At 42.4% G+C, this 15,017-nt stretch overlaps 1 protein-coding gene across 2 annotated transcripts; it reads right to left on the reverse strand.

Annotated features, from left to right (window-relative positions):
* Positions 1–6,817: 6,817 nt before the first annotated feature.
* On the reverse strand, positions 6,818–13,064 carry LOC110299138 (myeloid cell surface antigen CD33). 2 transcript variants are annotated; one of them, XM_029479172.1, is made up of 6 exons: positions 12,984–13,064; positions 12,528–12,908; positions 11,968–12,246; positions 10,131–10,224; positions 9,785–9,851; positions 6,818–8,927 (listed from the first exon to the last, which is right to left on the reverse strand). In XM_029479172.1, exons 1-6 carry the CDS (start codon positions 13,018–13,020, stop codon positions 8,910–8,912), a joined length of 876 nt encoding a protein of 291 aa, XP_029335032.1. In that variant the 5' UTR covers positions 13,021–13,064; the 3' UTR covers positions 6,818–8,909. The 2 variants fall into 2 exon arrangements, with proteins under 2 accessions (XP_029335032.1, XP_029335031.1); XM_029479171.1 differs by lacking the exons at positions 9,785–9,851; positions 10,131–10,224 and having other exon boundaries at positions 8,325–8,927; positions 12,984–13,039.
* Positions 13,065–15,017: the final 1,953 nt, after the last annotated feature.

The following is a 15,017-nucleotide window of genomic DNA, read 5'->3' on the forward strand; positions in this document are numbered from 1 at the left end:
GAGACAGAGAGAGACAGAGACAGAGACAGAGACAGAGAGAGACAGAGAGAGACAGAGAGAGAAACAGAGAGAGAGAGAGAGAGACAGACAGACAGACAGACAGACAGACAGACAGACAGACAGAGACAGAGAGAGAGACTGGCTCACTGAGATTTTAATTTGCATTTGCCTGAGAATCAATATAACATTATCTTCTATTCTGTTTTTTTAAGTTATTTACTTATTTTACATCCTGACTGCAGTATCTTCTCCCTCCTCTCCACCTAGTTCTTCCCCTCCCCGTCCCTCAATCTGTTCCTCCTCCCCCTCCCCCCTCTTTTTTTTTTTTTTCCAGAGGCCTTCCATGGGTATCAACCAGCATTGGCATATCAACTTGAAGCAACACTAGGGTCCCTGACCCAGAGATCAATGAGTAGAGAGTTGTTCAACTTCCATGAGTGTGTAGGCTTTCTGGTGTTTCTGTTGTTGATGTCTAGCTCTAATCCATGGTGGTCTGATAAGATACAAGGTGTTCTTTCAATCTATTGAGGCTTGCTTTGTGATTGACTATATAGTCAATTTGGAGAAGGATCCATGAGGTACTGAAAATAAGGTATATTCTTTTGCATTTTATGAAATATTTCATAGATATCTACTGTTTAGTTTTTGTCTGGAAGACCTGTCAGTTGGTGAGAGTGGGGTGGTGAAGTCTCCCATGATTAATGTATGAGGTTCAATGTTCAACTTAAGGTTTAGCAATGTTTATTTTACAAATGTGGGTGCCCTTGTGTTTGGGGCATAGATGTTCAGAATTGAGATATTATCTTGATAGATTTTTCCTTTGGTGAATATGAAATGTCCTTCCCTGTCTCTTTTGATTAATTTTGATTGAAAATCTATTTTATTAGATATTAGAATGGCTATTTCAGCTTGGTTCTTGGGTCCATTTGCCCTTTACTCTGAGGTAATGTCTATCTCTATTGCTGCGGTGTGTTTCTTGTATGTGGCAGAATGATGGGTCCTCTTTCCAAATCCATTCAGTTCACCTGTGTCTTTAATTGGGTAATTGAGGCCATTGATGTTGAGAGACCAGTGGCTATTACTTTCTGTTATTTTTATGTTGGTGGTATTTTATGTTGGTGGTGTGTATCTGTGTGTGAACACGTGCTTATGTGTGTGCATGCGCGGGCACACTTCCCTTGCTTTTGCTGGTATGGAATTACTTATTTCCTGCGTTTTCTTGGATGTAGTTATCCTCCTTGGGTTGGAGTATTCCTTCTAGTATTTTCTTTAGGACTGAATTTGTCGATAAACATTTTTTAAGTTTGGATTTGTCTTAGAATATCTTGTTTTCTCATCTATGGTGATTGAGACTTTTGTGTGTATAGTAGTCTAGGTTGGCTTCTGTGGTTTCTTAAAGGTTGCAAGATATTTGTCCAGGTCCTCCTAGCTTTTAGAGTCTGTTGAGATGTCAGGTGTAAGTACACTGTAGCTGTCTTCAGACACTCCAGAAGAGGGAGTCAGATCTCGTTACGGATGGTTGTGAGCCACCATGTGGTTGCTGGGATTTGAACTCCGGACCTTCGGAAGAGCAGTCGGGTGCTCTTACCCACTGAGCCATCTCACCAGCCCCCGAGATGTCAGGTGTAATTCTGATAGGTCTGCCTTTGTATGTTACCTGGCCTTTTCCCCTTGCCACTTTGAATATTTTACTTATTCTATAGATTTTGTGTTTTGATTATTATGTGACAGGAGGATTTTCTGGTCCAGTCTAATTGATGTTCTATATGCTTCTTGTATGTTTATAGGCATCAGGAAAGTTTTCTTCTATGATGTTGTTGAAAATATTTTCTGGCTCTTATAGCTGGGACTCTTTACCTTCTCCTATTTTTATATTCTTAGATTAGGTCTTTTTATGGTATCCCAGATTTCCTGGATGTTTTATGTTATGATATTTTACATTTAACTTTTTCTTTGACTGATGTATCAGTTTCTTCTATTGTATCTTCTAAGCCAAAGATAGTCTCTTCCATCTCTTGCATTCCGTTGGCGATGCTTGCATCTGTTGTCACTCTTCTCTTCCCTAGGTTTCCATCTACAGAGTTCCCTCAGTTCCTAGTTTCTTTATTGCTTCTATTTCCATTTTCAGATCTTAAACAGTTTTATTTATTTTCTTTTCCTGTTTAACTGTATTTTTTTCTGTATTTCTTTAAGGAATTTGTTTCCTCTTTGAAGGCCTCTACGTGTTTGATTGTATTTTTCTGTATTTTTAAGGGATTTATTTATTTCCTCTTTAAAGTTTTTGTCATCTTTATCAGATTGAATTTAAGGTCATTTTTTTGTGTGTGCTTAAGTTGTGTTAGGCTATTCAGAGCTTGCTTTAGTAGGGAAGCTGTGCTCTGCACTTGATCTTAGCCAAAAGGCCGAGAAGCAATTGAAGCTGTGCTCTGAAGTTGTCATATTCCCTGATTTTTGTTAATTGTGCTCTTTTGAGGGCCTTTAGCCATCTGGATGGCTTCAGCCCTTGGTTGTTCCAGTTGTAGTAAGTATTGGGAGGGGACTTAACCTCACTGATCCTGATGTGGCAGACTTGGATGTATGGTTCTGGGTCAACAGGTCTGAAGAAGGAAGACTGAGAGAGGTGGTGGGAAAATGAGGTCCAGTGGAAATAACAGGTCTCTCAGAGCAGCTGGAGGTGTCCCCAGGGGACTCGGCAGGCAGAGAAGATGGGTTTTTGGAAGAGAATCTAACCTGTGTAGTTCTGCATCAGTGGATTTGATGAATGTGGGTCGAGAGGTGGCAGAATGATGAAGGTCCTCTAGGAATAGCAGGCAGCTCAGCACAGATAGAGGTGCCCCGGAGAACTCAGTGGCCAGAGAAGATGGTTGCAGGGAGGGAATCTCAGGAGTGATCTTTTCTAGTTCCCTCCATTTGCCTGAAAACTTCATGATGTATTTGTTTTTAATAGCAGATTAATACTCCATTGTGTAAATGTACCATATTTACTTTAACCATTCTTTGGTTGATGGCCATCTAGGTTGTTTCCAGTTTCTGGTTATTATGAATATAATAGGTATAGCTGGGTCTTGAGATAGAACTATACCCAATTTTCTGAAAAACTGCCAAATTGATTTCCAAAGTGGCTGTACAATTTTGTCCTCCCACCAGGAATGGAGGAGTGTTTCCCTTGCTCCACATCCTTACCCGCATGAGCTGCTCCTTAAGTTTTTTCAATCTGGCTATTTTGATGCATGTTAGATGAAATCTCAGAGTTGATTTGATTTGTATTTCTCTGCAGATCAGATGTTAAACATTTTAAAAAGTGCTTCTGTGCCATTAGAAATTCCTTTGCTGAGAATTATCTGTTTAGATCTGTATCCCGTTTTTTAATTGGGGTATTTAGTTTGTTAATGTCTAGTTTCTTAAATTACTCATAAATTTTCAATATCAGCACTCTGTCAGATGTGGGGTTGAAGACCTTTTCTCATTCTTTAAGGCACCATTCTGCCCTTTTGACAGTGTCCTTTGTCTTACAGAAGCTTTTCAGCTTCATGAGGTCCCAAAGTAAATCAAGATCAAATAAACAATCTAAATAGACCTATAACTCCTAAGGAAATAGAAGCAGTCACTAAAAGTCTACCAACAATAGCAACAAAAAAGCAAAAGTAGATGGTTTTAGTGTGGAATTCTGCCAGACTTTCCAAGAAGAGCTTATAATAATATTTCTCAAATTGTTCTAGAAAATAGAAATAGAAGGACATTGTGAAACTCGTTCTATGAAGTTATGGTCACCCTAATACCTAACCTACACAAAGACTCAACAAAACAGAAAACTTCAGACCAATTTCTCATGAACATTGATGCAAAATAATTCAATAAAATGCATACAAACCGAATACAAAAACACCTCAATAATATCATCCACTGTAATCAAGTAGTCTTTATTCCAGAAACTCAAGGATGGTTAAACATATGAAAAATTATTAATGTAATCCATCATATAAACAAACTGAAAGAAGAAAATAACCATACAATCATCTCATTTGATGCTGAAAAAACTTTTGACAAAGTCTCTTCATAATAAAAGTCTTGGAGAGATCAGGCATACAGAGCACATACCTAAACATAATAAAGCAAAACACAGCAATTTGATAGCCAACATCAAACTAGATGGAGAGAAACTAAAAGCAATTACAATAAAATCAGGGAAAAGGCAAGACTGCCCAGTCTCCCCATACCTATTCAATATAGTACTTGAAGTTCTAGCTAGAGCAGTAAGACACCTAGAGGAGATAAAGGGGATATAAAATGGAAAGGAAGAAATCAAAGTATCACTATTCACTGATGATATGATGATGTACATAAGTGGTCCCAGAAATTCTTCCAGGAAACTCCTGGAATATTTTAAGTGATTAAACACCTTCAGCAAAGTGACTGGATACAAAATTAACAACAAAACAAAAACAGTAGCTCTCCTACATACAAATGATAGATGGGCCAAGAAAGAAATTAGGGAAAAACAACATCCTTTAGAATACTTACAAATAATTCAAAATATCTTGGTGTAACTGTAAACAAGTATTTCAAAAACATCGAGTCATTGAAGGAAGAAAGTGAAGAAGATATCAGAAGATGGAAAGATCTTCCATACTCATGGATCAGTAAAATTAACACAGTAAAAATGGACACCTTACCAAAAACAATCTATAGATTCAATGTGATTTTCACCAACATTTCACCACAATTCTTTACCAACCTCAAAAATACATACTCAACTTTATATTCTGTTTAAAACTATTTATTATCATTGTTATTTCAAATATCTGTGAATGTCATATGTGTGCAGGTGCAGTTCTGGAGTCCAGAACTGGGCATTAGATCACTTGAAAATTGAGTTAGAGATGGTTGTGAGCTGTCGGAGTACTGAGAGCCATTACGTTACAGACTTTTCCTGGGAAGATGCTACACAAACTTATACCCACCCCAGAAAGAAAGTCCACAACAGATCTAAGCAACAATTGCACCAATGCCCAATTTTGTGAATCAATGAGTTTGTTTTATCGAGTTATTAATAGGAGCATACAATAAAATGGAAAGTACACTACATGTTTTAAATTTAAAAGTATATATATATATACACATATATATATATATATATATAGTGTGTGTGTATGTGTGTGTGTGTGTGTGTGTGTGTGTGTGTATGTGTGTGTGTGCATTCGTGCTTGTATGTGCATGCATGTGCAGTGTGAGCCCAAGTGCCTGGAGAAACCACAAGATGGCGTCAGACCTTCTGAAGCTGGAGTTTGCATGGTATTTTAGGCCAATTCATGCGGGTAACAGAAACCAACTTGGATATTCTACAAAAACATCACATGCTCTTAACCAGTGAGCCATGTGGGATGTTAAGAAGAAAACTCTCTCATTTAATTTTAATGTTTAAAAAATAGTAAGTTTTAAATGATTGTAGAGTTAGGAAGCATTTTTAGCTGTATGATGTAAGACAAGAATGTAAAATCTCAATTTAAAACCCTCCTATTCTTTCTATTCCTGAATAAGCAGTATTCCACAGATTGTATTTTCTTTTTAAACCAAATTTAATGGCACCTAAGATTAGAGAAAGCAGCTAAGAAAAGCATGAAGGGAGAGGCCGGAGAAATAGCTTAGTAGCTAAATTCACTGGCTGCTCTCCTAGAGGACTCGGGTTTGATTTCCAGTACCCACATGGTAGGTCACAACTGTCCGTAAATCTAGTCCCAGGGAAGCTGACACCCTCTTCTGACCTCTGTGGGCACTTCATGCACATGGTGTGCAGGCCTAGATGCAGGCACTCATACACACAAAGAAAAGAAAATAAATCTTGAGAAATATGAATGAAAAATAAATGAAAAACAGCACAATGAAGAAAGCCAGGCAGGGGAGTGGGCATGGTGACTCAAACTTGTAATAGTAGCATGTGGGTGACTGAGGCAGGAGGATTGCCATGAGTTCTACATTGGTCTGGGCTTCAGAGTGAGACATTTGTCAGGAGCCATCTAGGAGAGGATAAAGGCTAGCAGGTGATCTTCTAGAAATGGTTTACTGTGGAGCTGAGATGATGAGCCCTTGGAGGCAAGGCCAGAGGGACAAGTCTCAGGATTTGATTCCTGCTATCAATACACCTTTCCTGCCATTATTAAGTTAATCTAACAATCTCTGCACATTAGCCTACCTATTGGGCAGGTTTTCTGTAGATTATCAAATAGTACTTGCCTTGTAGTGTAGCTATACAGAAAAATAGATGATTTCTTCATTTCTAACAATGATTCTATAATAATTCCAAAGATTATACTAGTAATTATTAAGCCCTTACAATAAGGACTGCAATTAGAGTCCTCTGTAATATGATAGCTGCAACTGGGACTCTGAAATTCTTCTCATGTCATGAGCTAATTGCACAAGATGGAAAACAGGCATACAGATTTACTATTTAGGAATACAGTCCCTTAGGCAAATAATAATAATAATAATGAACTAAAGGTTGTAAAATAACAAATGATTTATTGTAGGTGCAAGGACAGAAGATAAAATATTGACTGGGTTTATTAATATAAAACTTCAGTGTTAACTTAGACATAAGAATTATATAGTTTGGGGGCTGGAGAAATGGCTCAGCGGTTAAGAGCATTGACTGTGCTTCCGAAGGTCATGAGTTCAAATTCCAGCAACCACATGGTGTTTCACAACCATCTGTAATGAGATCTGATGCTCTCTTCTGGTGTGTCTCTGACAGTAACAGTGTACTCACATAATAAATAAGGAAATCTTAAAAAAAAATAAAAATGTAGCCACCCCGGGGCATTCATTTAAAAAAAAAAGAATTATATAGTTTTAGACTCTCCATGAACCTGTAGAACAAGTGACAGATAATGAGTGTCTAACTAGATAACTAGTCTTAATGGGACACATGTACACATCTCTGTTGTAAACTTCTTCTTCAATTTATGACTTAAATTTATTTTTAAATTTGTGGTGAACTTTTGATTACTGGAATGCCATGAGATCATGTATCCTGGGAAAGTTCAAAACTAGGAATGATGACGCTAAGTACACAGAACACAGAATACAAAAAGAGAATTAGAAACCAAGGCAGATGGTAGAGGGCAGAAGAAGAATGGAGAGAAAGAGAGTAGAAGCAAACTAGAAACTTTACAGGGATGAGGAGCTGAGCAGACAAGAAGAGACAACAGAGAGAGCAGAATTAAGTAGACGTAGCGAGAAAATAGAAGAGAAGCGCAGAGTGGAAGCAATATGGGAGCAGCAGAATACAACAGGGGCTGAGGAGGAAAAAGCTGAGACTAAGAAGAGAAGAAGCTGCAGGGAGAGCAGAAATCAGCAGGCAGGCTTTTCTTACAATGAGACATTTAATTTAACTTATTTAGCAATAAAAGAGTAGAAGTGGTTTTTTCCTTTCTCTGAGCAATAAAGGTTGGAGCTTATTTTTCATCCAGAATGAGTGAGCTCTTTTTGCACTAGCTCAATAAAACCTGCTCCTGCTCATGGAGGCCTTTGCCCCCCACCCCTGTTTCTCTCTCTCTCTCTCTCTCTCTCTCTCTCTCTCTCTCTCTGTGTGTGTGTGTGTGTGTGTGTAACTATTTGAGTGTGTGTAAGTATGTAAGTTGATGAGACAGATTGCTAGACCCAACAAATAACTATGAGATAATGAATGATGTGCAGGTATGAATGTGTGTATAAATGTATGTGTGTTTGTGCATATTTGCTTGGGTAAAAGATTTTTCTATTGTTAGTGTGACTCTCTTCTCCTGGTTCAATAAAAGTGTTATTACTCCAAGTCTCCCTCTTACCTGGCCAGTGAAAGGTGAGGTTCCTGAGCAAGAGAGAAAGGAGCCCTAGCAATAAAGCACTCGCATAAAGCTACATATGAGAGTCTGTAACTCTCATCAAAATATTGGAAGTCAGAAGAGGGTGACCCCAGAAGCTCACTGTCCAGCCAGTCTTGCCTAAGCAGCAAGCTCCAGGTTCAGGGAGAGCTTGTGCTTTAGTTAGGGTTCAATTGCTGTGTAGATACACAGTGACAGCAGCAACTCTTATAAAGGAAAACGTTTAATTGGAGATGGTTTAGTCCTTTATCTTCATAGCGGGAAGCACAGCAACATGCAGACAGACATGGTGCTAGATAGATAGGTAGCTGAGAGTTCTATATCTGGATTGGCAGACATCAGGAAATAAAGTGACACTGGGCCTGGCTTGAGCATTTAAAATCCCAAAGCCCAGCCCCAGTGACACACTTTCTCCAACTAGGCCACACCTATTCCAACAAGGCCATACCTCCTAATTGTGTCCTATGGGGGCCATTTTTATTCAACCACCATACCCTGTGTCAGAATAATAATAATTATAATGATAGTGATGATGAAAAGTGATAATGATGAGAAAAAAAGAGGAAGGCACTGAACTTTGACCTCTAGCCTTCATACATGTACTTACTCATGGGCAAGGGCCTTGGCACACACATGTGTATATTCATCCATATAAGAGATGTGGAAAGAGAGAAGGAGAAAGAGGTGAGGCAGGAGGAGACGGTAGGGGACCATTATACTGTGTACAAAAACCAAAAATAGAGGAAACACCTTCTGGGGATATAAATGAAGGAGCACAGACTCTGTCCCGGGTCTCTTATTGCAAAGTCAGATGATGTCAACTGAGTGTAAGACTCACACACAGCAGCATAACTCACTCTTGGATCAGAGGGATCCAGGAATTATCCACAGGGAGCCATAGAGGACACAGGTTCTTCACAGGAGAGCAAAGCTTGGTGCATTTAGATCTCTGAGTACTCCTGAGGCTTCCCTCCCATGAAATCCAAGGAAGTCTTAGTGTGGATACTGCTCTGTTCCTAAGGTGAGTCCTTCTGTAAGGGTCTTGTATTCTCAGGATTGCTGATGAGCCTGTGTGGAGAGGAAAGAAAAGGGTCACACGGCAGGGCACAGGGAGTAGGTTCAGGGAGATAGAGAGGGTCTGTGCAGAGCATTCATTATAATAAGGCCCTTGATCCACAAATGGTCCTGAAGTATCACTAGTCATTCACTGGTAAGGGTGAGGTCCTTCCCAAGCTCACCCATCTCGTGCTCTCTACTCCACCCCAGATGTGCCTGAGTCACACCATGTACACTGAGCACTGGATCCACAGGAAGGCAGCACCGTAGCCATGAGACTCTGGCTCAGATGGTAAAGAGATGAAGGCAGATTGGGAAAACAAAACGTGACTGATAGCATAGCTGCCATGGAGGTGAACCAGCGAGAGACTAAAGAACAGCAGTTTCCCCAAGGCCCACTTTCTACTGTGGGTCTCCATGTGGTGGAGGTGCCATGGCAGTACTGTTAACACAGGCATGAGGTGCCTGTCACAAACATGTGTATGGAACATCCTGGAGTCACAGCATCAGATGCAGTTGGAGATAGGCAGTGATTATAGAATGTGATCGCTTCCTGCCTCTGATGATGTTTACCAGGAGAGGAGAATAAAGCATACGCCATAGAACGAGGGGAGGAGAGAAAGAGAACAAAGGTCAGTGTGGAGAAGTGAGTAAAGGTGGACTGAAGCCTGCAGAAGAGTGGCTAGGTGATGTTTCATGGAGGGAGGCGTGGAAAGAACAAGAGAAATCCACACTGGGCTCTACACAGAGATGGTACCAGCAGGAAGGTGAGCTCTGAGTAGCTCTGGGTAGCTGAGCCAGGTCCCAATACAGCTATCTCGTGGAGGGCATGAAAGAGACGTGGAATGCATGGGTCCCATGTGACTAACCTTGATAGGATTTTCACAGCCCATGTGCACTGACAGCTTTGTTGTCTTTCTTCTGCAGAACATCACACTGAGGAAACCAAGGATTGAAGTGTGGGCACTTGAGGAGCTGTGTAAAACACTGCCCTCTACTATGCTCTGGCCAAAGACAAGATAAACATAGCCAGCCATACCACTTCATTGTTGAAGTGACTCGGTCACTACATGCACCAGAGCTGAGCACAGACATCTAGCCCATGTGCAGTCCCCTACCCACACACCCCTGCTTCATTTTCTCTGTGCAGATTCCTTCACATCCCCCATTCCTGTCATCCTCAGGCCTCCATTATAACCCAGGAGCAGTACTCACATGAGAAACGCAAGACAGAACCCAAGAATCAGGAGCTTGACCGTTGCCTCCCCCACAACCACCAGGACCAGCTCTCTCATCTGGCCTGATTTCCCTGCAGAAACACAAGCACTGGGCTGGGTTCATCTGGAAAACCACGGCCCAAATCCTTCCTCTCTTGGATAGGGTATTTGGTATCTTGACTGACAGTCATAAGAGTTTAAAAACAAAACACATTGAGTAACAAACTTCCTTGATGACATAGGTGTGATGAGTCAACTCCCCAGCAGACAGAACAGTCTCTCGCTGCCCACATCACAGGGAACAAAGCAATCCATAAACAGCAGCACCATTGCAAGATAGAACTTCTCAGAATATGGGGAAATGACCACCGAGAACAGAACACCGTCTCTTTCATAAATGAAAACCACAGTGGGACACTTCTGTGCACAGTGACAGGGTGTGTTTTCTAAGGAAGGGAAGTGACCCCACTGGTGGGAATGTGGGGTGTGTGGAGCTTTTGTGTGCTGTTAGAGAGCGTGGTAAACATTCACTGTGGAAACCTTTGCACATTTAGAATGAAAAGCAGAATTACCTTCTCCCTGGTGGTAATCTCCCTTCTACTGTGTGCCCAGGAGAGGGGACATACTCTCAGACACAAACACATGTTCCTGAAGCCTGGTACCCAATAATGCAGAGCCGAAATGACTCCAGAGTCTCTTCTGGCAGGCTGATGAGCAAGTGTGGTCTATGCAACACTGGGGTGCAGTTTGGGTCCTCGAGGAATGCAATACTGTTGTGTACCTCAGAGATGAGACCCGAGTACAGGATGCTGGTGAACAGCAAGTCAGATGCAGAAGGACACATTTCCATGGGTTCCAGTTTTGTAAAAAGTACAGATGAGGCAAATGCGCATAGACCACAGCAGGCCAGTGTTTGCCAGAGGAGCACAGGAAGTGACTGTCGTAGATCAGAGTTTCTATCTGGGGACATGCAAAGGTCCCATAGTGTGCTCCTTATTATATGGCAGTTGTTAGTGATGATAACACTGTATAGATTAATCTACTAATGAGCTTAAATTAATACTGTATAGATTATATACTGATGAACTTAATACTGAATGAATTTATGTAAAGTAAAATTATAGGTGTAAAAACAACCATGCAATTCCTAAGTCCCCCTGACAGCAGAACTCCACGGCACTTCTCAGAGCTGGAGTGTGGCTTAGGGCTCATCCCAGGATCAGTTTCTAGCACCAAAACCCAAACAAGATATAAAGGTTTTGCCCTGAACTGCATAGGTGAGGACTGACCACTTCATCCCTATCCATGAGAAAGGCACCTTTCTCCACACTTTCCTTAAGACCTTGTTTCTCATTAACTGTCAGATTCAGATATGGGACCCAGCTGTATTTGAGCAGTAGCCAAAGGTCCATGTCCAGAAAAGGTCCAAAGGATTGAGGAGTTTGTGGGCTCAGGTGTTAATGTGTAGGCTGTGAATGGGGAGGGGATCACTGACTCTGTAGCAAGGAGTGTCTCCGGTGTGAGGAGAGGTGGTCTGTGGGCTAAGCTCAAGAGTCCCTGCTCTCCCAGTCCATGACAACTCTCCCCACCTGTGACAGCTTTGGTGGGACATGAAACTAGGGATTCTGTACAGATCTTTTAGAGAAAAGGTTTGTGTGTTGAGTTGAGCTGAGGACAAGGCAAGATAGGAGTTCCCATAACTAGTCAAAACATCATAGTCAGAAAGACGGGGCCTGTGTGTTTCCAGGACTCGCAAATAGTCAGGCCATCAAGACACAGCTACCATGGACCCCCTGCCTTAAACTCAGAGCCTTGTTTCCTGACTCAACACTCACGGGTAACATTGAGCTGGATGGTCCTTTCCACAGTGACACCTGCTCCGGAGAAGGTCACCAGACAGGTGAGTTTGGTACCATGGTCCTGAGGCTGAGGCGTGAACGTCAGCACTGAGGAGTTTGCGGTTCTAGAACTCAAGGAGGTGAGGGCAGTTGACATCCAGGAGAAAGTAGGGGGTGTCCCCTGCTCACAAGCCCAGGGCACAGAGCAGGTGAGATTGCTAGGATAGCCAGCCTCCAGGGTCCCCGGGATTATGATGTCAGGAGTCCGTGATAGAGCTGAGGGAAGGAGGGAAAGAGACAGACACACAGACACAAAGACAGAAAGGTAGAGATATAAGCCATTATAGATACTCAAAAACTCCCTGAACAGCAGACTCTCCCTCAAGGCAATCATCTTCCTTCACACAGACCAGCATCTGTGTGAGGGATCTACCAAGGATGAGGTACAAGTCTTCCAACACACACACACACACACACACACACACACACACACACACACACACACACACTGGGCCTTGTGGCCTCTTAAGATGACTTCAGGTGACTTCATTGCTTACAGGTCACATGCAGTGACAGCTGGCTTTTTTTGTAAGAATATCTCACAAAAGGTTCTCTGACCACTCTGAAGAAGTACATTCCTGTGTCATTTTTCTGTGCATCTCTGATGAGCAGGGAACAGTCATGTTTCTGTGGGTCCCCAAGGAGTTGGAATCGGCCCTGTGTTGCCTTCTGCACTAGTTGTCTGGGGTCACTTGTGGCCACTGGAGAGTCTTCATGGAGACTGACCCCTTTCCGGAGCCAGGAGCCGGTGACAGGTCCTAAAGTGAGCTTAATGGAGGGGTAGAAAACACTGCAGGGCACATGGACACATAGGCCCTCCTCAACTGTCACTGACTCGGGCGCCACCAGCTGGAATTCTAAATCCTGAGCCAGGGAGCCTGCAAAGAAATGAGAGGTATCTTGGTTCTGTCCCACCAGCCCCTATTCAAGACCCCCACCCCCGCAACACTTACCTGCACACAGCAAGAGCAGCAGCAGTGGCCACAGCATAGCACAGTGGACGGTCCTAAGTTCCTACAAGTAAAAAGGGAAGGAAGGTTGGGTGGTTGATGCTTCCTGTCATGGGTGAAAGTCGAAGACTATGGTGTCACAGGACTGAGAAGAAATCTCACTGGAACCCCAGAAATAAAGTCAGGCAGAGAGTAACTGACCACAGAGAAGGAACTTTCCACACATATGCTATTGGAGCTGCCACAGAACTTGAAGATTAAACACTTCCACTTTCCACATGTTGGGCTACACTCATTGAGAAGAACCCACCTCCGGCTCCCATCTCTTCTTTGTGGCTTCTTCCATTCCACTGTCACCATCAGAAAATTAGATGCTGTCTGAAAACCCACAGCTTCTGAATGTTCTCAAAAGTCAGTCTGGCAGAGGCAGGGTTCAAGGGGTTAACAGAGGAACCTTGAGGAATAAGGAACAAGCTACTTCAGGGCACATGGACACACAGGCCTTCCTCAACTGTCACCGACTTGGGCACCACCAGCTGGAATCCTGGCTCCTGATCCAAGGACCCTACAAAGAAATGAGAGGGGGTGAAATCCTGTAGGGCAAAGTATGAGGGAATGAATAAATGAATGAAGGAGTGAATAAATGAATGAGTATGTGGCAGAAGCACATCATGAGAAGCTCCTCTTTGCTGGAAAACTGAAAGGAAAGACTAAGAAGTTCTATATGGAGTGAACTAAGACTCTAGCTGCCCTAGGGAGGGATAAAGGAACTGGTTGGAACTTTGACTACCCTGTGTATATAGCAAGTGGGTTTTCAGGAATAAGTGGATAGAATGGGAGGACCAAATTCCGTTGGCTTTGTAAAATGTGGCCCCCCAGCTTGACCTTCCTAATGTACTTACTCCCGTTCCTCAGTTGTCCCTGGTGTGGACCACACAGAGCGGGTTATACAGACCAGCAAGTGGAGAAAACATCCAGAAGACACTGGAGAGAATATCAAGGGTTTCAGAGGCAGATGTCCTTGTCTGTGTTCCTTCTGTGGCTCACCATTAAGCAGAGAGATTATAGTCCCTGTTTTATGGTTTCTGCCTCTGTGGTAAAATACCATAAGTGTGGTTGTTTGAATAAGAATGCTCCCCCACTGTATAGTCTCATATATTTGAATACTTGGCCATCAGGAGATGGCACTAGTTGAGAGGGATTAGGAGGTGTGGCCTTGTTGGAGGAACTGTGTCACTGGAGGTGGACTTTGAGGTTTCAAAAGGGCCTTGTTGGAGGAACTGTGTCACTGGAGGTGGACTTTGAGGTTTCAAAAGCTCAAGCCAGGCCTAGGGTCACTCTCTCTTCCTACTGACTGTGGATCTGGATGTAGAACTCTCAACCATCATGACCAAAAGCAACCTGGAAAGGAAATGTTTTAGTTCATCTTTAAGCTTGTAGTCCATCATACTTCTCCAGTGCCATGTCTACTTGCATGCTTCACACTATGATTAAAAAAAAAAAAGGACTAAACCTTTGAAATGGTAAGAACGTCCCAATTAAATGCTTTCTTTTATAAGAGTTGCCATGGTCATGGCGTCTCTTCACAGCAATAGAACACTGGCTAGGACAAAAGTTGGTACTAAGAATCAGGTAGTGGTGCGACAGGTCTGACCATACTGCTTGTTGGTGGAATGTGGACTTCAGGATGTTACTAGAAAGGCAGTTGAACAGTTTAAGTGGGGTTTAGTGGGCCATACTGGTAGCAGCAGGGACTAGAGTGGTACTGAGAGCAATGTAAATTATGATGGCCTTGCTCAAGAGGTTTCAGAGGAGAAAAACATTATTAACTGGCCTAAAGACTGTTCTTGTGATATTTTGAAGAAGAATGTGGCTGCTGCTTGCTGGTGTTGGAACATGGAGCCCTTATTGAAATACATTTTTTGCCAGATTTATGTTTTCAGTGGTTTCCTTAACTGCCCAAGCTTGGTTGGCCTTGAACTCAGAGACAGGCCAACTTATGCCTTCTGAGTCCTGGGATTAAAGGTGTACAACAAC

The sequence above is a fragment of the Mus caroli genome, chromosome 7 (genome assembly GCF_900094665.2).
Source record: "Mus caroli chromosome 7, CAROLI_EIJ_v1.1, whole genome shotgun sequence".
NCBI classification, from domain to species: Eukaryota; Metazoa; Chordata; class Mammalia; order Rodentia; family Muridae; genus Mus; species Mus caroli.